Source organism: Ambystoma mexicanum, chromosome 8 (genome assembly GCF_040938575.1).
Source record: "Ambystoma mexicanum isolate Mex_15411 chromosome 8, UKY_AmexF1_1, whole genome shotgun sequence".
In the NCBI taxonomy this organism is placed as follows: domain Eukaryota; kingdom Metazoa; phylum Chordata; class Amphibia; order Caudata; family Ambystomatidae; genus Ambystoma; species Ambystoma mexicanum.
Window position 1 is genome coordinate 1,530,604,181 of NC_090929.1, and position 24,927 is coordinate 1,530,629,107.

At 44.0% G+C, this 24,927-nt stretch overlaps 1 protein-coding gene across 1 annotated transcript in view; it reads left to right on the forward strand.

Moving 5' to 3' along the window:
- SORCS3 (sortilin related VPS10 domain containing receptor 3) overlaps window positions 1-24,927 on the forward strand; it is a 3,021,596-nt gene that overhangs the window by 2,938,890 nt on the left and 57,779 nt on the right. The window contains exon 23 of the mRNA XM_069611752.1: window positions 3,838-3,969. Coding sequence (XP_069467853.1) covers window positions 3,838-3,969 — 132 coding nt within the window. The remainder of the gene's footprint in view (window positions 1-3,837; window positions 3,970-24,927) is intronic.

Consider the following 24,927-nt stretch of genomic DNA (forward strand, 5'->3'; position numbering starts at 1 on the left):
CTACAGCTCCTGCAATGGGGTTCACAGCATCCTGGGAGCCAGAACAGCCAACATGCCTTTTTGTGGAACTAAAACAGCTTTGAGCCATCTTCAAACCATGTTTGACACCCTTCAAACCAAAGAGGCTGCTAGTGCTGATTTTATAAATCGCTCAACTTCAAACCACTGCTGATGCACCTTCAAATCAGCTCTCCATGACACCGTAACCAATAGAGGTTGTCATCTGTTGAGCTTTGGGAAACAGCTCATTGTGTATGGACACAGTTCATCTGCCACCACTCCTACATTGCATCAAACCATCATAGTCACAGCTTTGATCTGCTGAAGCTCAACATAGTTACCAATGTCTCAAACCAAATCAGCCTTTGAACCGATCATAGAGAGCCATGCAAACTTTGTTACTTAATCGCCACCTTCGAACTGCACCGAGTACCATATTCAAACCAACATGATGCCATCTTCCTGATTGGATCAATGACACTTGCCGTACCTGAACATGGCTCGACCTGCATCTGTAGCATCGCAAAGCTTGCGTGATTCGATCGAACCACCTAATCATGAAATCAGGTACTTCGAAGTGACTATGTCCCCCTGGTCCACCTTTTGGGGCCCTAGAGACTCTTTACATCCCTTTTGCAACTTTAATCAACAAAACATATCCCTTTTCAACTCCCTGTTGCATTTCCTGTCTGTGTTTCATCTCTGCTAAGTATTCGGACAACTCGCATCATCATATTCTTCATTTCCATGTCTTACTTTACAGGGGTGGATTTTTGATAGTGTTTATGATAGTTAAGTGCACCATTGTATTATTAAAGTAAATACGATTCTAGATACTTCATTTGACCTTCTTTTATTTTTCAATTGTTGTAATTTAACTATTTGTGTCGGTATTGGCTCACAGTCACTCGCTTCTGAGACTATAGCCTGGTGGCATGTCTCCTAGCTGTGCCTGTTTTATTTTTATGAATGGGATCACTGTTGGTTTATATTAGTGTAGGGGGTGAGTATGTCATGTATCCACTACTCACCTTTGCACCCATTCAAAGGAAATGTTGTTTCATCACATCCATTTTGATAGCACCTTGATTGGACATTATTGGTTATTTGTGTTGCTACTGCTGTCAGCTCACATCCCTCGGGAAAATATAGCCTGCTCTCAGCCACCTTTCCAAAAGAGGTGAAGGAGGTATACCTTTCAGGTGCTGCCATTTTCACCTGTATGATGGTGATCGCTGTGGGTTTTGAAGTGATGTGGGTCTAAGTAGGTGGTTTAGCCACTTCTCCTCACTGTACTCATGATGAGCAGTAATCATGTTCTTAAATACACACACATACACAAAACACACGCTAAACCTACCAAAATTACACAGAAAAGCATCCATGCACATACATAGAAAGCATGCATATGAGCATGTTTCATTGTTGACTGAAAGACCAAGGTACACATAGACACGGACACAAACACAGAACCCAAGTGCATGCAGACAAAACATTTGGAAATCCTTGAATACCCACATGAAGCACAGATACAGGCAACAATGCACACACAATGCTCACACATGCAGGCACACATGCACAGGAGCCTATGCACACACAGACTCACACCACATCTACTCACACATCCACATCATCCTTCTTTGAATACCCCCTTATGACCTGTCACCCATGTGAACAAAAGCATGCATGCACAACTTGACTTGATAAACCCTGTACCACAACATTAACAGCACCTACATCTCTATTCCCTTAACCCCTTAACCCCTCATGTAAACTAAGACACCCACCAATGTCAGCAATACTACACACATCCCACAATTAATGCGAGGAAAGAGGAAAAAGCCACTGAAGTTGGACAATTTTCAAAAGAGGAGATGCATTCTTCTCCGGATTCCTATGAATATATTCACAACATTTAGAGGGGTCAACAAAAAAGGCCTGGGTATCCTCTTTCCTTGAGGGCTCATCTACACTTGGGAATTCAGGTAAATTTGGTTATCCTGAATCTTGCCCGCACATCAATTGTGGTAAAAGAATATAAGCCAAAGTGCTGATTCTTTTTTCTGTTTTTTTGTCAACAGTTACCTTCCCCGTTAGTGCTTGAAGCTTCACTAAAAGAAGATTTTATAACAGCAATGCATCCACTCTTAACACAACTAAAGATTACTCCTGAAGAAAGTCCCATCACCACCTAGAGGACTGAAACATGTCGAGTTTACAGTCTAGAATAAATAATAGATTGTTTTTAACAACCTAGAGTTCATAAATGATCTAAATTAAGACCTAATAGGATTCTTACTATAGGCTGAGTTATATACTGATGTGAGAAACCCATTTGCTGCTTTTCTATTTTTTATAAAATTGTGTATAAGTGTTCTGTCTTTATATGTATTTAGTATATTTTTAGAGTGTTATGATGATTACAAAGAATATGAACTTTCTCTCTATTTGTAAGAGACATTTTATGCTGAAATTATTCAAATAAAAAAGATAGTTTTGTGTAAAACGTATGTAGTTTCTACCTATGGGAAGTAACTGTTGACCAAACCATGTTCCTACCTTCCTCTATACTAAAATGTGCCTTTCCCAAAACAAAGGTAGGTATCCATTCCGCTATAGGAGTGGATTTTGGGGTCTCCCCTGATGTTTTGTATCTTAGCTGCATGCTGCTTTTGATTGCAAGGTTTTCCAGTAGCCTGGAACGTCCTCCCTTCCTCAGTGGAGGAGCTGCACAGGGTGCAGGTTGAGAGATGGGAACAACATTGTCAGCTGTGATAAACTGGGCATGTGATTAGTGCTCACCATGTGAACTCTGCCTCTGCAAGAGTGTTAAGCGTGCATGCCATGGATGCTGCTGGGAGTTATTTGCAGATTGAAACAAAAGAAAGGCAAAACGATCCACTTTATCCCAAGGATACATTATTTGAGCCGCACCTCTCTTACAATGAAAGTGAGCACTCCAGAAACAATTGCCTGTTGTAGAACCGTTTTAAAATACAGGAAATAATGAACACACATTGTGCAGCAAATGAAACAGAGGCTGTTTTTTTCTGTGTAATTATTGTCTGAATAAGTGTATGGATTTTAACATGGAAGCCGTGCTGTGTAAATGCATGCAATAGAACATCTAATTTGAATTTGTGTGCAGAATGTTTATTTAACGAAACACTTTTTCCACTGTGTTGTAAATGCGCCCATTACAGAGACAGACGTGATTGGGTCAGGGAAGTAACTACCCCTACATGCCTTAATCGTATTTCTTGTAGTTGACTCAAAACTGGCATCACAAAGGGAAATTATATATTTAGCAAAAGTGTACACAATGTTGCATCCTTATCCATCGAGCTGAAAGACAAGACGTTCTGCCCCCAATGAAAGAGCGAAGACAAAATGCAGTTAGACCATTCTGAAACACTGTAGGTTTACTGAGCAACTGAGTGGCAATTAATTATGTAATAGGTGTGCAAGAGAGCAGAAGATGTATCCTGACAAGCCTAAAAAAATGTCCTTGTGTTGATTGAACAATAATTATAAAATAATTACACAGCACGTTCCAATGAAGAGATCAATATTTTCCATGTTGATTTGCAAATTAAACATGTGACCCAAAGAAGAATTGTTATTAACTCATTTGACATATCTGGCTCCAAGCTATGAAGCAGGCTGTGTTCCATCAAGTATTATCATATACTACCGTAGCAACTTAACAATGATATGCAAACAAGTATTAGTCATGGTACATGAAGTTTCCATCAGTGTTTAATAAACTGTTGAAGGAATTTAAAAGTAATGTAATGATATGAACATTACGTTTTATTCCCTGCTGGTCCTTTTCAGGTGACACATATTGCAAACGAGCAGATTTTAGTGGCAGTGTTCCCTGGGATACCAACATCTGCAGAACTCTTCGTTTTACCACACAGAAATATGACAGAGAGAAGGAAAGGAAATGAAGTTGACTTGGAGCCAGTGAGTAAAAGCAATTACCATCAACAGCGCTTTCATTAAAAACATAGTTTCTATTGAGAAATGTTATAACATGTATGTCATTGTTTCTCTGTGTAGTGATGTGAGCAACAGCTTCCATTGAGTCAATATGAAATAAGATTGTATTATGAAGAATTGCTGCCTGGCAAGCGTGCAAAGCTCTGTTTGTATATATATTTTTTTTTATTATTTGTGTATTAACAAATAGAATGATGATGGTAATTTCTTCTCCAGAAGGGGTAATCTTCCAAGATGTTTCCCCTTCTCTGTTGACTTCATGCCAAAAGAATAGTGCAATCATTACCTGTTGGATCAGTAGCGTGACCCGCAACGCCTGCTCCACTTGTGGCACTGAGCAAGTTTACCAGTCACGAGATGCCGACTTGACAGCATCGGAAACAGCCAAGTTGCTGTGGCACAGAGGCAGCATTTTAAAAGGAAAGGGGTAGTATATGATATGCAGGTGAGCTCTAGTCAATGGAAGGAGACTTCCACCATCTTAATTCTCACTGTCGCTCTCTATCTTTCCTGACCCCTGCACTTCCTCAGGATCAAAGCATGTTGAGTGTGACATCAGAAGGGCAAAGTCTGTTCCGTTCAAGAGCAGGGATTGAAACACTAAGGCAGGCTAATTTTAGTCCAATCACCTCGGGACTTTTGCTTTTAAAAGAAGGGGTATTCTTCCCTTTTGTCAGATTCACTCAGATCTTCTCGGATCCTTTAAGACCGCAGATTCATTCTGACGATCTCACTGGACTTCCTTTTGGAAAACTGCACTCTCCAAAACCCTCCTCCTGAGGTGAAAAAGGAATCATCCAAGACGGAAGGAAGATCTTTTCCCCACCTGTCCGAAGGCACATCAGGGGTAACCTCTGCTGTGTTTTGGGACCTACCACCCCTAGAATTGCCTGAGCTGGGTCAGAAGACCCTGAACAGAACCATCCTATCCTCAAGTCCCCATGAGAAGGCCTCACAGCAACCATGGGACCAGCTCCTTGATCTACCACATGGAACCATTTGATTCATGTTCATTGCACCTGTAATAAGTGGGAAGTTGTCACCGCTGGTTGCTCTACTCTTCCACCACTTGGGCATTGCTACAACTTCGACCAGATTGACACTGCATTGTGTCCTAGTGAAAGCATTTAACCTAGTAGGCCCGAAGCAACTGCTCAATGCCGGGAACTAACCAAATCACTGGAGAGACACACAACCACTCTAACCGCGGGTTACAACCACTGCTCAATCCATCTAGATCTTACACTGCTGTCTCATTGATCACACATCGATGCACCTTATATCACAACTTCGATGAACATTGCCTTCCAACTCAAATGATGGAGCATCACTCATCAACCCCTCCCGGCGACTAAAGCCTGGCTGGGCCTGGCATACTTTGAAGTGTTCCTGGGCCCACACCAACCTACATCTTTGAAAGTCGATCATCGCTCACACAGAGCATCTGCATTCGCCCCTAGTCAGCGCACGCTTGCTGGAGGACTCCACCAGAACTGAACTGAGTCTGATCAGCTTGCACCTACGTTGGACCCCAGGTCTGACTGCGTCAGCCCACCTAGAACTGAATGCAGGTACTGTCAACCTTGAACTTCACTTGGACCCTAGAGACTGGTTGGGTCACCATCACTCCTGTTTTCAACAAGATACCCTTTTTGTGGTTAGTACTTTAGCTACCACCCCTGGAATTACACACAGAGTGCTACTTTCTCCAGCATGGCACATCTTCTTTGTTCTTCATTGGGGTGGATTTTTGCACAGCATTTTCATATGTTATATGTTCAAATGATGTGTTTGATTGAAGCATTTATATTTTTATAAAGCCTTGATTGGGCTTTATCTTTATTTTGGACTGTGATACTGTGTTGTTTGGGTCATAACTGGTTCATCTTTAAACCCCTCTGAAGAGCATAGCCTTCTCTCAACCCACTTTACTGCAAAAGGTGAAGGAGGTATACGTCTTAAAGATCCCTTTTTCACCTTTACGATTGCATTGTGTTTTGGTTTGTAGAAGTGTGAAGGCTGAGTGAGCCATTTTACCCCTGTTCATCCTTGTAGTCCTGCGGAGCTGAATGCAGTTTATCACATGAACATATATTCATGCAAGATAAATGTTATGTTATGTTGATTTATACTTTGCACCAATACCACCCAATGGAAGTCTCCAGGTGCTATAAATGTTCACCTATGTCCAAGAAGGTGCTCACATCCAAAACTGTCTTTATTACTGAGTCACACATTTATAATTTAAGTTTTTATCGTTATCCTGTAAAACCAGCCGAAGTGTCAACAACCAAGACAATGGGCCAAGTTATGAGTTTGGTGGTGTGAGATAACAGGGCAGCAATTTAGTTTCCATCACTTTTTTTGGCAGTAACAGAATTACCTTCACTTTTACTGCACTGCCAAACTCTGAGTTTGGAGGTAAAGTGCAGGATTCACCCCCAGGAAAAAGATGGAGGTAAATCCTCCAGTTTACCCCCAAAAATTGGTGAGTTTGTTGCTCAATATTACTGTCCGATGTGATCCACCAAAAACTCTCATGGAGTACTAATGACTCCAAAAATGTATATTAACCCAATCCTACCACCACTCACAATCCAAAGGTAATGCAGTAATACATATCTAGGCAGCCTGGTCTCCTGACTTGCTTTGGTAAAGAGACATCACAATCTCCTGTATTTGAAAAAAGATGATTATGAGTTAATGTTTTAATTGCATTAATTACATTGACAGTTTCAATAGTTATGAGAGTATTAGATGCTGTCATGTGCATCAACGTTTGAAGAACAAAATCCCTGAACACATATTTGGATTGTACTTGTCTGTACTATGAGTGCACCTCTTCAGATGTGATTTCAGGTTATCAACTAGTCTCCCGTATCACATGTCTTTTGCAAACCCTTGTTGGAGAATCTAGAGGGATTTACAATTTTGTATGCCATTCATTATCCCCCATTCCCCAAGAGTAATTATCTCTATATGAGAGAAGAAAAGCTTGGTTATCAAAGCATCAATATTTTGTATTCAGCTCAGTGTGGAAAGTACCTTGAGTATCCTAAGGACATTTAGAAGTTAATTGAAATCCGTACTTGTGAGGCTGGTGTCGCGCAGTGCTCAGCAGCGCAGCCTGTGCGAGCAGCGCAGAGTCTGAGGGAGAGTGCGTCCGCCAGGCGAGCAGGCAGCGCTCGAGCTGCAGCACCGGGCACCAGTGCTAGAAGAGCGCCTGGCTCAAGCTTTCCAGCTTGCTCTGCACGTCCCGGATGTTGCCTATGACAAAGCGAAAAGATGACGAAAGAGTGACAGTGACTTACGTGAAGCAGTGAAACTCGAGTGCCTGAAGAAGAAAGCAAAACCAGAGCTGATCTTCTATTACTTACAGCCAAATCGCCTCACATAGGAAAGCGGACTAATTGCACTGCATATTAAATCAATTTGAGGGACGTATAAATCAGGAAAGCGGAATCCAAAAAATGAAGACTTTGAAAGACATTATTAAATATTGAAGCATCTGAGCCAACCTGAACAATCACAAACCTACCTATCGAATTCAGGATAAATCGGACAAAATTGAATTCCGATTCATTTGTGCTGAGTTAACACCAACATCGGCAACAGTTGTTCGACTACTGGAATAATTCCAGCCTTGTTTCTCGAGATTTAGAAATCCTGTTGAATTTCCTTGAGTCACACTTAACGGGTTCGACTATTTAGAGCATACGACATTGGGAGTCAGTGGTAATATTGTATCAATTGTTTCTCCTGACGAAGACGTTATTCCAATTATTTTTCAAAACGTCAAAACCGGTAGAGAAGAACATCCGGGCATGGAATTTACCATTTTCTGTTGAATGTACCCACTCCGTGGAATAGAGCACATTTTTGGTTAATTGTTGTGCTGACACACATTTTATGTGGATAAAATGAAATATTTAAAACCATGTGGGGCTAATTTATGAAATGCTACCACATATGGATTGTACTAAAAGTTTTAGTCCACATTTTTTACTATGAGTGAATGAGGTTGATTGATTTGAGTTGCAAATGATGGTTTGACTGTTGATGAATGATGGTTGTGTTAGGTTTTTATTATCTGGTGTCTTATGCTCTCCTGCAATGTTAATGTAATTCAATGTGTGTGTATTAATTAATGATTAATTCATTTTGGAAAATGGTGTATCTCAATAAATACATTTTTGATACCTTCAAAAATAAAAAAACAACCTCTGGACAATTTTTTCATTATACTGTGGTAAGGCTAACCAACCTTAGACAACTGTTTAGAGAGACAGGTTGAATGAGAAGGTCATAGATCTGTCGGGCAAGCATGTGATTTTAGGGCACTTTTTTATAATGTGTTTTATTGGCATTTTCAACAATATAAACTGTAAGTAACCATGCCCCCCACCAGAAATTCTTCTACCCTCCACATCCACCCCCTTCACCCCCCTCCCCAGTCCTGCAGCTGAAGTGTTCATGGTACGATCTCTTGTACTTTCGGTAGAGGTTGCAAAATCACATTATATCCAAAATCTATCTTCAAGTTTAGGGGGCACCATTGCATTGAGTAGTCCCCCACAGGAAGTCCAATACCATTCCTCAGTCTTGGCAAAACTTGTCTCTGTTGCCTTGTATCCCATATGTGGTCCATTCCATCGCTACTATGCCCCATACTTTCTGTATCCACTCTACATTCGTGGGGGGCTCTTTCCGTTTCCAGGTCCACTTTAGGGCACTTTTTTGTTTCATTTTTCTTCATTGGGTTTCCTTTTTACACTGTCATTTAATTCATCCAAATCTTTGAGTAGAACATTTTGTATATTTTTGATATTTTGTGATATGTGCATATGTCTCACAATGTGGGATTTCACACTGAGGGGAAATAGATGCTGAGGGATTTGCAAGCGAGCCAGACAAAGAGGGTGTTCTGAAAGGACTTGTACAAATCTATGAATCAGAAACGTTCTCTAGGGCAATGACAAAGATAGGGAGTGCTAATGTTCCCATTGCCTGCTCTTGAGGATGGGAGGCAGCCTTGTTGCTTTTAATCTGATTGAATGTTTTCTCCCTCTTATGTCTCCGTTGGTTGGAACACAACGTATTGTTCCTCCTTCTAGCCTCCATCTACTAGAGCCTGATTCAGGTGCAAACACAGTGCATGTGGGCTTATCACTGTTAAGGCACTCTCCAATGCATGCTCAAATCACATGTGGTCCTCAGTGCTCTGGCCTTCTCCTCTAACTTCCAGAGGTGGACTGGAAATCAAATGAGGCCCTGGAAATAATGTTTATAGTTGTCCCATATTACACAGTTTCAGCAAGCCCATCGGCTTTTCGATGAAAACATGTGAAAATAAAATTGGTTACCACACAAAAGAGGCCCAGGGTGCTGAGGCCTACTGGTAAATCTCCAGAGTCGCCTATAGGCCAGTGCACCCTTTCTGACTACGAATTGCATATTGTTTTTGTTAGGCAAGATTATATGCAGTGACCCTCAGGGAGACTACACCAGTCTTGTCCTCTTGGTATTATCTAACCGAACTATCAGTATAGGTCTGTACTATACACTCTCCAAACGTGATGGCGTCGCCTTTATTCACAGAGATAACATTAACATGAGACTTATTCCCAACATTCACCTCAACTCTGCCGAATCTCCATCAGTCAAACTCTCCCTATCACTTACTAACACTGCATCACTACACCTCATCTACAGCTCTCCAGGCCCTCTCACCTCCTTGTCAGATGACATTATATCCATCCTTACTGACAACACCAAACCTAACTCCCAAGTCTTACTACTGGGCGACCTTGATCTTGGCCTATCAGACCCCAAGGATCTCCAGGCCGACGAGGTTGCTAGTAACATCTCTAACTTAGGATTTTTGCTTCGTATTCTCGAACCCACTCACAACACGGGCAGAACACTCGATTGGATTGCTGACTTAAACTGCAACACGTCGATAAGTTCCAACTCTGCCTGTGCTTGGTCCGACCACCATATTATCATCTTCAATTTACCAGCTAACAACCCACGACCCAAACCTAATGTGGCACCACCTATTCCCACAAGAAACAAAAAGGACATCACCAGGGACAAATTACTCCCTCTCATCCTGCCGATACTCAACAAATGTGCCTCACAGCACAACAACCCTATAGCCCTAGTGGACACCGTTAACCAAACCTTGCTCAAAGCCATCAACACTATAGCACCCCTCAAATTACGGAAATCCAAACAACGAGCCCACCTGAACTCATGGTTCCCCCCACAACTGAAAGTATTACGCAAAGAAAAACGTAATGCCGAAGCTCTCTGGAAAAGTCTCCCATGCGAGACCAATAAAGACAACCTCTTCATAGCATCCCTTGATTACAAAGAAGTGATTGTACAAGCAAAAAAAGAGACATACAACCTACGCATCTCGCAAGCAGAATCCAACACAAAGGAGCTATTCAAAATTCTTAAAGAACTAGAATCACCTTCGCCCATCCCTGATACCTGCAGCAAAGACAGAACGTGGTGCAACAATATTCAAAAAGCCCTCCTCACCAAAATAACGACTCTACAGTCTAAAATCAACGCTAAACAAAATTGCCTACTAACCACCTCCCAAACCATACACCCGTCATTTAAAATGGCAACCCCTTCTTTTACTCATACTCTGTTCAGCTTCATGCCTCTCACCATCCTAGAGGTAGAAAATATCTTCAGAAAGTTAAAACCTTCCAACTGCCACAGCGATTCCTGCCCTGCCCCCATCATTAAGGAATCTGCGCATGATCTAGCCCTTTCATCACCACCTTTATTAACTCCTCATTTCAATCAGGCATCGTCCCTGATAATCTCAAGAACTCCTGGGTCATCCCTTTGTTGAAAAAACCCTCCCTTGACCCATGTATACCCTCTAATTTTAGACCTATCACTACGTTCCCGTTTCTACTACAAATACTGGACAGAGCAGCCTACTTACAGATCCAGAAGTACTTAGAAACCAACAATTTACTTGGTACTAGACAATCTGGATTTAGACCTAAGCATGGGACAGAAACAGCCCTATTAGATCTCAAAACTCAAATTGAGGATTTAAAGACAATGGCAAACTGGCCATCCTACTACTTCCTGACCCCTCGGCAGCTTTTGATTTGGTCAATCATCAAATCCTCTGCCCCACTTGAAATCGGCTGCCCACTTCTCGGAAAAAGCCACCAACTGGATCAGTTCCTTCCTGCACAGCAGAAACATGAGAATATTTTCACCGACCTCATCCTCAGATCCAACTCTGGTGCCTTGTGGATTGCCACAAGGTTCTTGTGTTTCACCTACACTCTACAATGTATTTACCAAACCATTGCTTGATGTACTTGATTATCTGAGTGTCACCTACACCAACTACGCTGATGACACCCAGATACTCATTCCCATCACTGGTGACTACATGGCTGACTCCAAAGATTTGAATGACATCTACCAAGTCATCCAAGCGTGGATGGAACAACATGAGCTCTGTCTGAATGATGACAAGACTGAGCTTCTCATCCTGGGCACCCAACAGAGACAGTACAAGCTTGACCCATTGTTCAAAATCTTCGATATTGATGGCAACTCCATCAAAGTGTCTAATGACACCAAAACTCTAGGAATCTAACTCGATTCTACGCTCTCCTTCAATAGACAAACCAATGCAGTTGTTGCTGCCTCTGCTTACACATGCAAGCTCATTACAGCCTGCCACCCCTTCCTCTCCACAAATAACTGCATTACTCTGGCCAGGACATTGGTTATGTCTGAACTTGATTACTGTAATGCACTATATCAAGGGACTAACCAACGCAACCTCAACAAACTCCAGGTTACCCAAAATAATGCTATTAGAGCGGCCCTCAACATCCCCAGATCTGCACACATCTCAGAAACTAGGAAGAGTCTACACTGGCTTTCAGTTGCCCAAAGGATATCACTGAAATCCCTTGCACTGACCCACAAATGTGTAAACAATCAGGCCCCCATCTACCTAGCTTCTCGATCCTCCCAGTATGCACCCACCCGGTCACTCAGATCAGCCCAAGCACACTGCCTAACCATTTCCAGATACGAACTTCAGAAAGCTGGGGGTGTACGTTTCCCAGTTTTAGCCTCTAAACTATGGAACTCACTTCCACTTACCATCAGATCCTTATATTCTCCAACTTTATTCAAACAAAGAGCCATGCTTTGGATATCAACCACACTTGACTAACTGCCATTCACCCCGCTACTTTACATTCTTCTTCTTACTCCTTGACAACTACCACCTGTTTACTGCATTTCCATGTACTTTATTTATCCTCACTCTTACATGTATACTGCTTGTATTCCAATGTAACTATAACCATTGCCTTAACTGTAACTACAACCACTGCCTTAACTGTACATTGTTGTTCTAAGATATGCGCCCGGATGCCTTCGGGCCTGGAGCGCTTTACAAGTAAATAAGATACAAATACGTTTGTAGAGTGACTGAGCAGCCAGACTTATCTCAATAGGGTTAGAGTTATAGCATTGAAATCCACAAATACAAGTGTACAAATAACGCTTACTCTGAAAGTTTTCTAGTAAAATATGTATTTATTTATTTATTTAACGGACAGTTTTAAATAAGCCTTCTTTTAAAAGGGCAATATGATGCAACAAATAAAAATATACTTCATAGCACATTCTCAGAAACAACATAAGCAAGTAGATAATTGTTAGATATGCTTCCTACACACTTACTACACCCGGAGGTGACTTCCATTTACTAGGACAGTATTGGCATTTATATATCACTTTTTGTACTTGCTAAAATTCTGAGGTTGTCAAAAAGGAAAAGATTAGGGAAGGAAACAAGGTTACCAGGTTCTCGGAGCATGTGCGTACTTTTCGGTCTGCAAGTGAAGTCTAGATTAGATCTTTCCCAGCAATACAAGTTTACTTATTCACCACCTATGAGGGACATTTGAAATCAAAGTCGATGGGTCAGAAGAGTCTGCAGGGAGCCAGGACAGCCAAAGTCAATTTGAACAATGTCAACAGAGCTGAGGCTCTTCTTTAGATAGCATAAAGTCTTGAACAAAGTTTAGAGAGTTTGTAATGAAATCACACTTGGGCCACAAGCGGTTAGGCTTGTGAAAGCCGGATCTGAGATCAACTCTGCAAAAAGCAGCTACTGCTAGTCGTCAGTGAGATAATGCAAGCTACAGACAAATGAGATAAGTACCCCTCAGTCAAGACAGCACCTTAGGTTTGAAGAAGAGGATCCAGCTGGCTTCTGTTCCGGTTGCAGTCTTGCGGATCCTGGGTCCCTGGGCCTCAGTCGTGGGGACAAGAGGGAGGACATCTGGAGGACTCATGCACTGCGGTTTGAAGGTTGGCGGCAGCTACCGGCTCTTTTCAGTTCAGCAGCACTTTGCGGTTTCAGATACCAGCACACCACCACAGATCTTGGACACTTAATGGGCTTTCCTTGCTTCTGGAGTCCAGCCCTCTTGTGAGGTGACTTGGGCTTGGGTTAGCCTGCTTCGGGATGGTCCTCAGTATCTTTCTAGACCTCTGGTCTGTTTTACAGACGATGCACTCAACTATGGTTTTCTCAACCCCTGGCACTCGGTACCAGCAGCAGCACAGAAGTACAGCCAGTCGGGGAGGGTTCTCCAGCATAGTTCGTCTTGGGGTTAGTTTATCCCATCAACCCAAGGGAAGAAGTTGTCCGTTCCAGGGCTTCTCTAGTTGATTCGAAATTGGAGCTTCAGCACTGCAGCAGGGCTTCACAGGGCAATTCAACGGTCCAGGAGGGTGCAGCAAGCTTCTCTTCCAGATTCCTTCGTGGATGTTTCGTCTAGTGGTCGACCCTGCCTTCAGTCCAAGAAACCTTGCCTTTTATGCAGGGTTCTCCCATTCATGCACAACCTAGCTGTCACTCACAGAGCAGGGTGGCTGTCCTGAAAGGACAGATAGACAGACAATCAGCACTGGGTGCATTCAAGTTACCAAGGAGACTTTAATCAGGGAGTATCGGGTGTCCCGGGTTTCTTGCCCTGGCAGATACACTGGAGCCAGAGGCGGGTCTCAGCACAGCAGTCTGCCAAAGGCTAAACTAACAAAAGGGTTCAACTTTGTTTGGCGCGCAGAGTAAAACCAAAGAAAGACCTCACAAGCAAGAAATGGTGAAAAAAAGAAGACCGGGACATTTTAACAAAATGGGCACCCAGGGGTGCTGTACTGCATCTGAGGATTCAGGCTGCGGAAAAAACGCACAATGTTAGGGTACTTAAACCGCTGACACCAGCCATAAAGTCTCCTGAGACTAACATAAAACATGTTACATGAGTAAGTAGGAAAAGGGGCTACTAAGTAACCCCACAGTACTGCCACATAAGATTGGGTGTACTAGACCTACGTAGGAATAACAGGTAAGTAAAGTCAATTTCACTTTACTACTCTTGGAAACAGCAGTTTGGCCAAGAGAAGGTGTTTAAACCTTAAAAGAAATCCAAAGGACTTCTCTGTGACACCACACTAAAGGTGTTGTGTGTCACTATACACAAGTTGATGCCTATGGGGTTTGTCAGACTCCAAAAACAAAGAGAATACAGAATCTAAAACAGATCAAAAATACATAAGAGAGGGAGAGACATGTCTCACTCACTCCAGGGTAGAAATTAAAAGTCAAAAGATCTCAGGGTCTCTTAGGTTGAAGGGAATTGCACAGAAATGAGAAGTCTCCCTAAAAGTGTTCTCACTGATTGGCCTTTCACCCCCCTATTCAAGGCACACAGAATGTTCACTTCTTTCACCTTCTGTCCGTATGAAAGAAAATCTGCCCATTATAAGGTACCACAGATAAACCTTATTAAACGGTAAACAATACACAAAAACATATTGAAAAGAGAGCAGACAATGCATACAACCGTGTTGTCTGCTCATATACAATCATTCAACATGCTAGTTTGTCATAGGAAATACCTGATAACTTGGGTAAGATACTAAAAAGAAAGAATAGGTGATTCTAGAATAGTAGAAAGATAATACAAAATAGCATCAAAAGAAAACTTTGTATAACAGAGAGCATCCATACAAAACACCCTCGTTGATAATGCTTAGGCATCAAAAATCATATATGTAATATGTTTAATAGGTCTATTTCCAGGTGAGTAAAACACTAGTGGGTAAGACACATGCAGCATCATAACTATTTGGGCTCCTCTGCAAAGTCAAACCTTTCATCCCGTCCCTGAATTTCAAAACATGTTCCAATCTCTAGTCATCTTGAATGGTGTCAATGCCTTACTCTCTGAAATCCTAGATGCCACCTTCGCGTTCTGAATGACATCCAGCATGCCATAGCATTTCCAATCATTAGACTAAGAAACTCAGTGTTATTACCCACATCCTCAAGGAGCTGCACTGACTAGCTCAGGTCATTTGCAAAATATCCTACATCAACTACAAAACAGTTACAACCAAAGCACCTCTCTACCTGTCTGAGGAACTCACCACCTCTGGAGACAATAAGGCTACCACAAGTCCAAACAGTATCATGCTGGAAACAAAGAATCACAAGCTGGAAAAAGAGATGACAGGCCTGCTTTGCACCTCGTCTCTGAATATGTTACCTATGCATATAAAACTGACCCCTTCCCCCTGCACTTCAGGAAGACCTGAGTTCCCACACTTCAAATAACGTTTTTCCAAGCATTGATTGATTTGCTCAACTATACGCCCCCTGTCTGGATTTCCTCCTTCTCCGCACCCCTTATCCTTCATAGCCCTTCTTTTCCTGCAACTCACGTATGTGTAATACCCTCGGTTTATACCTTATATGCAGCTATCCATTACACTTTAGAAATCCTTAACATAGATACAAATATGTAAATATATATATCCACACTCAACAGCCACAACTAACCTGGACGAACAAGTAACACACCAGGTACAACCACCCACCTGTGACCATAACTGCAGGGAAAGTAAGCCCAGACCTAGAGTGGATGTGAGATGGGCCAACAAACCGCAGCCAAGAACTTTGGTAGATACCATCAAGCAGCAACCAAAGAGTCACAACAGAGGCTCCACCAAACCGACCAACTTGCTAACACATCTCCCCTCTCTGCCCCTCCCAAATAGCCAATGCCACTACACTAGACCATGGACTAGCCAAACTACACATAAGTACACAAAGAATCAATCTAATATTCACACCCTACCATCACTCTGAGATTCTGGAAGCACACCTAGAGGGAACCCCCGACACATACTTCAAAAAAACGTCAGCTACATAATTACACACCACCACAATGGATAGTCATACACCAACAGCCATCTGCGACCCTTATGGATATAACGAACCAGTGTGTACAACCACAATCTACCCCAACATAACACAACACACACACCAACACAAATACTAGCACACATCTGAAGCACTGAGTCTTACTCACACGATTACAGCACACAGGGCCTCCCGACCCAACTCCCACTTGCAAAACAACAATCACAGACGCTAGTTTCTCGTGGTTCTGAACCTATCCTTTCATCCCATCCTCACTAACATCCCAGCCACCCACTCTTGCAGATCCACGTGAGCCCTTGGAACTGTCCGTGGGTTGTAGGGGTGCACTGTATAACGCAACATAACATGATATAACATCATTTCAAATATAGGCTTTCTTAGAGAACATAATTGCATAATTGGTGTGTGTTTAGCAAGGCACTAACCTGTAGTGGCACCCAGTGGATTGGTGCCACTGAATCAGGTGGCTGTAGATGTGGGCTATATCGCTCAATATTAGCACTCATCCCATTCCTATCTCCTGTGCCAGTCCCCTGATCTGCCATTTCTTTTGGTTATCACCCTGGGCTCCACATTCACCTTTGCCTTGTCCCACTCCTATGGTCCCAGAGATCAGCAGAATCATCTTTCTACCAGAGACCCAAGTTCAAGTGTCCATCTGCATTGCCTCGCTCTCCTCCTGGACATCAAGCAAGGCCTCAGAAACAGTAGAAATCAATGTGGTCATTTTATAATTAACAATGCCCGAATTTGGTTTTGCAGGTTTTATTTAAAGGAAATCCTCAACATGCAAAGTGTGCTGCCCACTTTCCTTTAAAGAGAAATGACATTGCCACTGTGGAATTAAAGCCCTGGGCGGTCATGAAATTGGACTGTAGCAGGTGGCTTTTATCAACCCAACGTACCCCAGTCCAAGGTCATCAACACTATAGTACACTACAACGCTGTCACCGGTAAGATAGCTCAGAGATTTTAGTGCTCACTGCTGCAATTTGTGTGTGATTCGCAGGTAGGTTCAAATCCCAGCAATACCCACTCTGCCTTGCATCCTTCCGAGGTCGATAAACGAGTACCAACTTTGGTTGAGTGATATTGTGTGTAAACAAGTTCTCTGGCAAACATGCTATATAAATAATAACACATTGTTATCATTCACAAAGATTTTTTACCATCACAAGTGTGCCAGAGGCATGGACAAATGCATTACTATCAGAGGCAAAAATTAAACATAAATACATTTTTAAAAAGTATTCAGAAGTATTAGGGGAATTTTGATGTAAATATCAATGACTACATATGCACAAATAACTTGGGCTGATATGCATAAATAGTGGCAGTGGTGGAGCTTCAGCTATTATTTATGTTATCTTCGATGTTTTCTGAGTCTAAATCTATGTCTGGAATTCAATAGAGTGGGGTGGGAGCAATCCTTACAACATACCAGTTTATTACCAGCAGACAATTTAGGGTAGAAGGGAATACTTAACATTAAGAGTTATCAGGGAACTTCTAACAGTGCAGAAAGGGGGTGTAAGTGTGCAATACAAGGTTGGGCTAAAGAACAGTCCTTGGGAGGAGCTGTACAAATCTCAGGGAAAACCAACACAGTCATGTAGCTTGCATTGGTATTCACACATTGGGTAACTTCAGGGCTTTAAGTGGGCCAGAGCTTGCTGGGGCTGGGCCCCGGCAGGCTCCAAAATTTCGTTTTGAGGCGGGTCCCTGCCGGGGCCCACTAATCTCCCCTGGCAGCCCTGGCCACTACACGAAAAGGCATTTTTTTCTACAGCCTGAAGCTCTCGCTCGTGAGCAAGAGCTTCAGGCTTCAGAAAAAAAATGCCTTTTAGCCATAATGGTGGCGCCGCACCTGCGAGACATCCCTTTAATCAAGTGATGCACGTGGGCCGGCGCCACCATTATGGAGAAAACGTGAGGCCGCTGGAAGCAGAGGCCTTGCTTTCTAAATACTGAAGCTCCCGCGGATTCGTGGGAGTTCCAGTCTTTAGGAAAAAGGCCTCTGCTTCCAGTGGCCTCACCCTTTCAGCCTTAATGGTGACGCTGCCCCTCCCCAGCTGGCGAGGGGCAGCATCACCATTAAGGCTGAATAGGCGAGGCGCTGTCCCCTGCGAGGCAAGCCTATACAAAATAAATGCAGAGATCAGCACCCTCTCCCCTATTGGGGAGAGGGTGCTTATCTCTACAAAAGGCTGCCTGGCAGGGGTGCCAGTAGCCCATTGAGCCAGGGCTCGTTAAGGGGCCGTGGCCTAACGGGCCATGAAGATCCCCGTTGTTAGGCCACGCCCCCTCAATGAGCCCCGGCTCGATTTGTAGTGCCACTTAAGGCATTGGGTAACTTGCACCTGCTTATAGGGGCATGTGATGCAGCAAGTGTGGGAAGGTTCCTGCAGGAGCGGAATCTTGGTTCTCACGGGTGTCAAAACAAGCGCTCTACTCACTGTGCCACTTGGCCGGCTACATGTATATATTGCATACATATATACTATCTGCTGATGCCATTCCCAGTCATGCCCAGTCGTATGTAACTTTAGCGTGCTTCAAATTACATCAGTGTGTATGATGTGTATTATAAACCTGGACATAAATAATTACTATTCCCTCTAACAGTGAAGGATACTAGTATCATCACAGGTCTCCAACATGCTAACTTGTCGTGTGTTGCCTTGCCTCCATGACAGCCCACCACCTGCATAGCATAACATCTGCCAGCGCCATCTATCAGGTGTCGCATTAGTAAAACACCTGTCACATCAGCCTACCCTCTGTCACAGCAGCATGGCTTCCTGTCGGAACAGCCCGCGCGTTGGTCCCCAGGAGCGCAGCGTCTATCGGATCTGCGGCCTGGGATTGACTGCAAGCTGGCGCCTGCACGGAGCGCACACTGCTCAGCACCGCTGTGGCTGGCTGGCGGCAGGGATGCTCACCGAGTCCCGGGAGGCCGTTTTTCCATCCCATCGCACAATTTCAATTTTAGTACGGGCAACCCCGAGAATTCGGTTGGTAAAGACTAGTAAATCATTGTTTGTAACATGGCCATCATTACATCCAGTTTTAAAAGCGGTACATTTGAACATGTTGGGGCTGCTTTACAAACATGTTTTCAATGGGTTTTTTTCTCGGAATGACAATGTGAAGAAAAAGAAGCACATTGAAAGAAACTTTATCACGTAACTGTTGTTGGTGCACACACGTGTCATGTATGTTTTGATCATTACCAAGTTTAAAATACACAGCTCACGTAGCAGTGAAATTCTCTTACTATAACCTACAACTGCATTTTGTTACATCATGTTACTAGTTATGTAACTTCACGTCCTGGGAGGATAGCTCAGTGGCAACGTGCTCTCCTGAAAGCAAGATGTCACAATACAACACAAGTTCGATCCCCAGGTCCGCGCTGGGTATGTAAGCGCGTTATAAATATGCAACTAAAAAATATATATATGTCCCAAGGCCGCTGTGTGAGGTCTTCAAAAATGTAAATAAAAAAATGAACAATAATATTTTTCTTGCAAAAAATGGTGACTGCACACCAAACAAAAATAATGAATATCTGCAAGATCTGTGCCTTTTGTTTTGTTGTTTGTATGTTTAAAATAAAAGATTTGCTTTAGCAACGCCACAATCAAAACAAACAAGTGTATACATCTCTCATTGTTCATTGCAGCAGTGAGGCTTTTCAGAGATTAAAAGCTGACATTTTCTTTTCTTTAAACGAGCACCATTTGTATGGCCTCAATGTGCTTTGTGGTTGGAACGCCCTGAGGGACCATAGTTCATGTGTGGGAGATTCAAAAAGTTGATTTATAAAATGTGTTTGTTCATTATGCCAGATTAGGATTTAGGTGGGCTGGATAAGCTCCAGTAAGCATCCCAGAGGTCAGGCACAAGGGCGTGTGCTGTTGATGGGTCAGGATGGATTGTCAGTGCCAGAGATTCGATGTGTGCCCAGCTAGACCAACATTTTTCATGGGTTGTCGCTGTATACTAATGGCAGAGGTGTTGTGGCACGTCAAGGTTTTCAGTGTGGACTGCTATGCCAGCTGCTAGACCGGTATTACATTGCCGTAGCTGCATTCTAAAGTGCATGGATGGATTGCCGTGCCTGCGGCCTATGTCCACAGATGTGGTACAAGATTTACATTCCTGAAACTCAGAGGGAGTCATCTTCAATGTTGTTTTTCTCCGTCCAAGGTGATTGGATGGTCTCACCAGTTGTGGTCTCCATAGATTGAAACCCTCAGCAGTGACGGAGGGGCCCAGATCATCTAAGGGACAGTGGGTAGGGGGAGAATTTATCATGTTTTGCCACAGCAAACACTTAGATTCTGGATACCTGGATAGAGGGCGAAACACCTAAAATGGGGCACAGTAGTAAATGCAGTAGCACCTAGATTTGGGACTCCTGATAGAGGATGACACGGCTAAAATGAGGGAACAACAGTGAATGCAGTAACACCTAGATTTGGGATGCCTGGACAGAGGGAGAAAGGCCCAGAATGGGGGCACAAAAGTAAATGCACTAACACCTAGATTTGGGATGCCTGGACAGAGGGAGAAATGCCCAGAATGGGGGCACAACAGTAAATGCAGTAACACTTAGATTTGGGAAACCTGGATAGAGAGAGAAATGCCTAAAATGGGGGCACAACATATAAATGCAGTAACACCTAGATTTGGGACACCAGTATAGAAGGTGCAATGGCTAAAATGGGGGCATAACAGTAAATGTGGTAACACCTAGATTTGGGAAACCTGGATAGAGAGAGAAACTCCTAAAATGGGGGCACAACAGTAAATGCAGTAACACCTAGATTTGGGACACCTGGATAGAGGTACAAACAGCCAAAGTGGGGGGACACCAGTAAGTGCAGTAACACCTAGATTTGGGATACCTGGATAGAGGGAGAAAACAACTACAATGGGGGCAAAACAGTAAATGCATTGACACTTAGATTTGGGATGCCTGGGTACAGGGAGAAATGACTAAAATGAGAACCCAAGAGTTAAATAAATAGTACTTAATGGTTGGAGTGCAACAGTGATAGGACTATTGCTCACTAGATAGCAAACCTCGATAAGCTATATTATGGATTTGACAAAGGTGGTAGGGTTTTCTGGAAACAGTAATTGTTGTATTCCTCACCCAAACATCTCTTACCTTGTCAGTTGCTGCTGGTTGATGGTGGCAGGCTTCGCTGGCAAACATGGGCAAACATAGATTGGAGCTGCTTCTTCGGGAGCTGCCATTTGCCTTTGGGCCCTTAGCTGACGGGCTGACCTGGGAGACACTGTTAAGAAGCACCTCCCTCTGAGGAGGACCGAATCAGGGAAAGGAGAGGTGGGTGGGGGCAGAAAAGAGGGCACGGCAGAGGACGCCTAAAATAACCAGGTACAGTATGATGTGATATGATATGATATTTTATTTGTATCATGCTCGTACACAAGTGTTTCAGAGCGCAAATAGGCAAGGGAGGGGAACAGGGAAGGACACAACACAACAACAACAACGATCTTACTAGGTCCAGTGACATTGAGAATGCACAAGTGCATGGGAAAGGGAAAAGGGAAATCGTGAATGGAAGGGGGAGAGTGGAAAGTGTGGAGCAGAGGAGAGAAGATAAATAATAATAAATACAAATAAATAGAAAATGGATGCAATAAACAGTGGTAGTGCAGCCAGCAAGTGCTGTGTTTAAGGCAGTAGAGTGTGTAAGTCTGATAAGTGCAGAAAAAAAGAAAAATGGGGGGATGTATGGGTACAGATACAGTCCCCAGTGCAAGGAGTGGCCAGGAGGAAGTGCAAGAGGGTCGAAGGGTGAGCAGGTACCTGGGCCAGGGGACATGGGTGGCCAGGTGCACAGTGCCAAGAGAGAGCAGATCAGCAGGGGAAAGGGGGAGCGAGGGCAGAAACAAAGAGGAAGGTCTTGAGATTCTTCCGGAACTGGAGATGGTCCTCCTCACTTTTTAGTTTGGCAGGGAGACTCTTCTTGAGGGAGACCCCAGCCGAAGATTGTTTCTTTGAAAAACGATGGACCCAGAGGGAGATAGAGGTAGAGGAGCGAAGTGCTCGAGAGGGGAGATATTTGCGGAGGGATAGCTGAAGGTATTTTGGACCCAGGCCCCAGAAAGCCTTGTGGACAATGCAGAGGGTTTTGCATGTAATACTTGCATCCACTGGGAGCCAATGGAGAGATTACAGGGCTGGAGAGATACGATCCCGGGGCTTGAGGCCAAGGACAAGTCTCGCAGTCCTGTTCTGGATAAGTTGCAGAGGGTGGAGAGTAGAGGCAGGTATATTTAGAAAGAGCCTGTTACAATAGTGCACCCTAGAGAGAAACAGAGCTTGGGAGACAGTGAGCTTCTGAGGGAAGGAGAGGAAAGGCAGAGTACTCTGAGGAGGTGCAGTAGGACGCTTTACTTTTTAGAGACCTCAGAGATATGGGTGGAGAAGGAAAGTGTGTCGTCAAAAATGACCCAGAGGTTCTTAGCCTCGCAGGTAGGAGTAGGAGGAGGGCCAAGGGAGGCCGGCCAGTAGAGGCCTGGTAAGGTGAAAAAGGATGAAGAAAGGAAAGGGGCAGAAAAACAGCAGAAAGTGGTTAAAGTGGAGGCAGAGGCCTGGAAAGGTGTAAAAGGAGGAAGAAAGGAATGAAAAAAGGGCAGAACAATGTCACAAAGTGGTGAAAATTTAGGCAGATGCCTAGAAACATGTAAAAAGGAGTATGAAAGGAGAGAAAAGGGTGGACAAATGGCAGAACGGCACAAAAATGAAGGCACAGGGCACAGAGAGGAGGGGACACTCACCTCATAGAGCCAGGATGCAAGATGGACTGCAGCGTCCTGGTCCCAGAAAGCAGGTTTTTGCACACTGTGAGGGGTATCGAATTAGGGGAAGGGGAGGCAGGTGGGGGCAGAGGTCGCCTAAGAGAGACATGTATGTAGAGGTCTGCTAAGGTGAAAAAAGGACAAAGAAAGGAGCGAAAAGGGCAGGCAAATGACAGAAAGTGGCAGACATAGAGGCAGGTGCCTGGAAAGATGAAAAAGGAGGACGAAAGGAGAGAAAGGGCAGAAAAACAGCAGAAAGTGGGAAAATGGAGGCAGAGGCCTGGCATGTTGAAGAAAAGAGGAAGAAAGGAGAAAAAGGGTGGACAGATGACAGAAAGAAGCAAAAATGTATTCACAAGGCACAGAGCGTGAGAACGGGTACACTCACCTCACAGGGGCCAGGATGCAAGATCTAGTGTATAAAAAGATCTTTCCCCTGTACTCTGGGTTTTTGGAAGAAAACTGGCAATTAAATTGGCTGGTGTATGTGGAATTCATGAATTTGTTTTGGGAAGAATCTTCCCATCTTGTTTTTATGTTACCAAATGGGTTCGTAGAGAGGGGGGGGGGAACTCATCATTAGTGGATGAATGAAAAAGGTTCATCCCTTTGAATGGCAGATCTAGGATCCTCTCCTGCATGTCATTGGAGAATCTTGTAGCATGCATCCACAATGTCAGCCTCATCTCGACTCATAGGCAGAGGCCTCTGCTTGCTGTGTCTATGTGGGAGACTGAGGACGCCATTAGATCCTGTGCAACCATGTGCGTCTGTGCCAGATCCGCTTCAAAGGAAGAATAGCTCTCCAGCTGGTGGTCTGGCAGAAATGCCCCAATTTCTTGCTGCAGTTTCTGGTTTGTCACGTCTAGGAGGGCATCAGCATTGGCCTGTCAGAGGGGCAGCCTGGCGTTCAGCTGACATCTCCTGCCGAAGGACTCAAGGGCCCTGTCCTCCTTGGACAAACAGCTGGAGGTGGCTCCGGCTGCAGAGGATGAAGTGGAGGGCTTCGAATACTATGAAGCAGCCGCTACGACTGAAGAGTGTGGTTGAGGGTTGGATGCTAGGATGTTTGGCTCCCCATTCAATAGCCAAAAGTAGCTGACTAGTTTTCCGTTGATTTGGGTATTGGCATGAGGCTTCTCCCAGACCTTCTTTACCAAGCAAAGGATGTCTTTCTGAGGGGGGTGCCCGAGTGGCTCGTGGCACACCGGGCCAAGACCTCTGCCAGCACCTCTGGTTCCTGAAAAAGCCTGCTCTAGATGATGTAACCCAAAAGCTCAGCGAGACCTTGAAGGCAGTCATGAAAAGCCTTGGCCAGGTAAGCATGTTCTTCCTCCTGCGTGTCATTGTCATCACCCCCCTTTTTTGACAGACAGAGGGGAATCTGGGTCCAGCATGTGAGGAGTCAGAGGAGTCCTCCCCTGGGGTCAGTTTCCAGGGGTGGCTCAGCATCGGCAGGCAACTGCAGAGGAGGAGACATTGGTGGTATCAGTGGCACTGGAGATAGAAGATTCTGAGTTCCTGGAGTGGTCTTGGGTGGAGAGAGGATGGGCAGTGATATCGGGGCCCCAGAGGGACCATAGTAGTGCCCAGGGGAGAGGGACATGGGGGAATGACCTGCAAGACAACCTCCTTAATGAGGTACTTTAGAAGCTCCGACATCTGGAGGAGCACATAAGGAGGAGGAAGTGCTCAAAAATGAGATCCTCACAGGTCGTGGCCTCCCAAGAGGGTGCATGCTCCTGTGCCACGCTAGGCCACCTGTCCTGGTC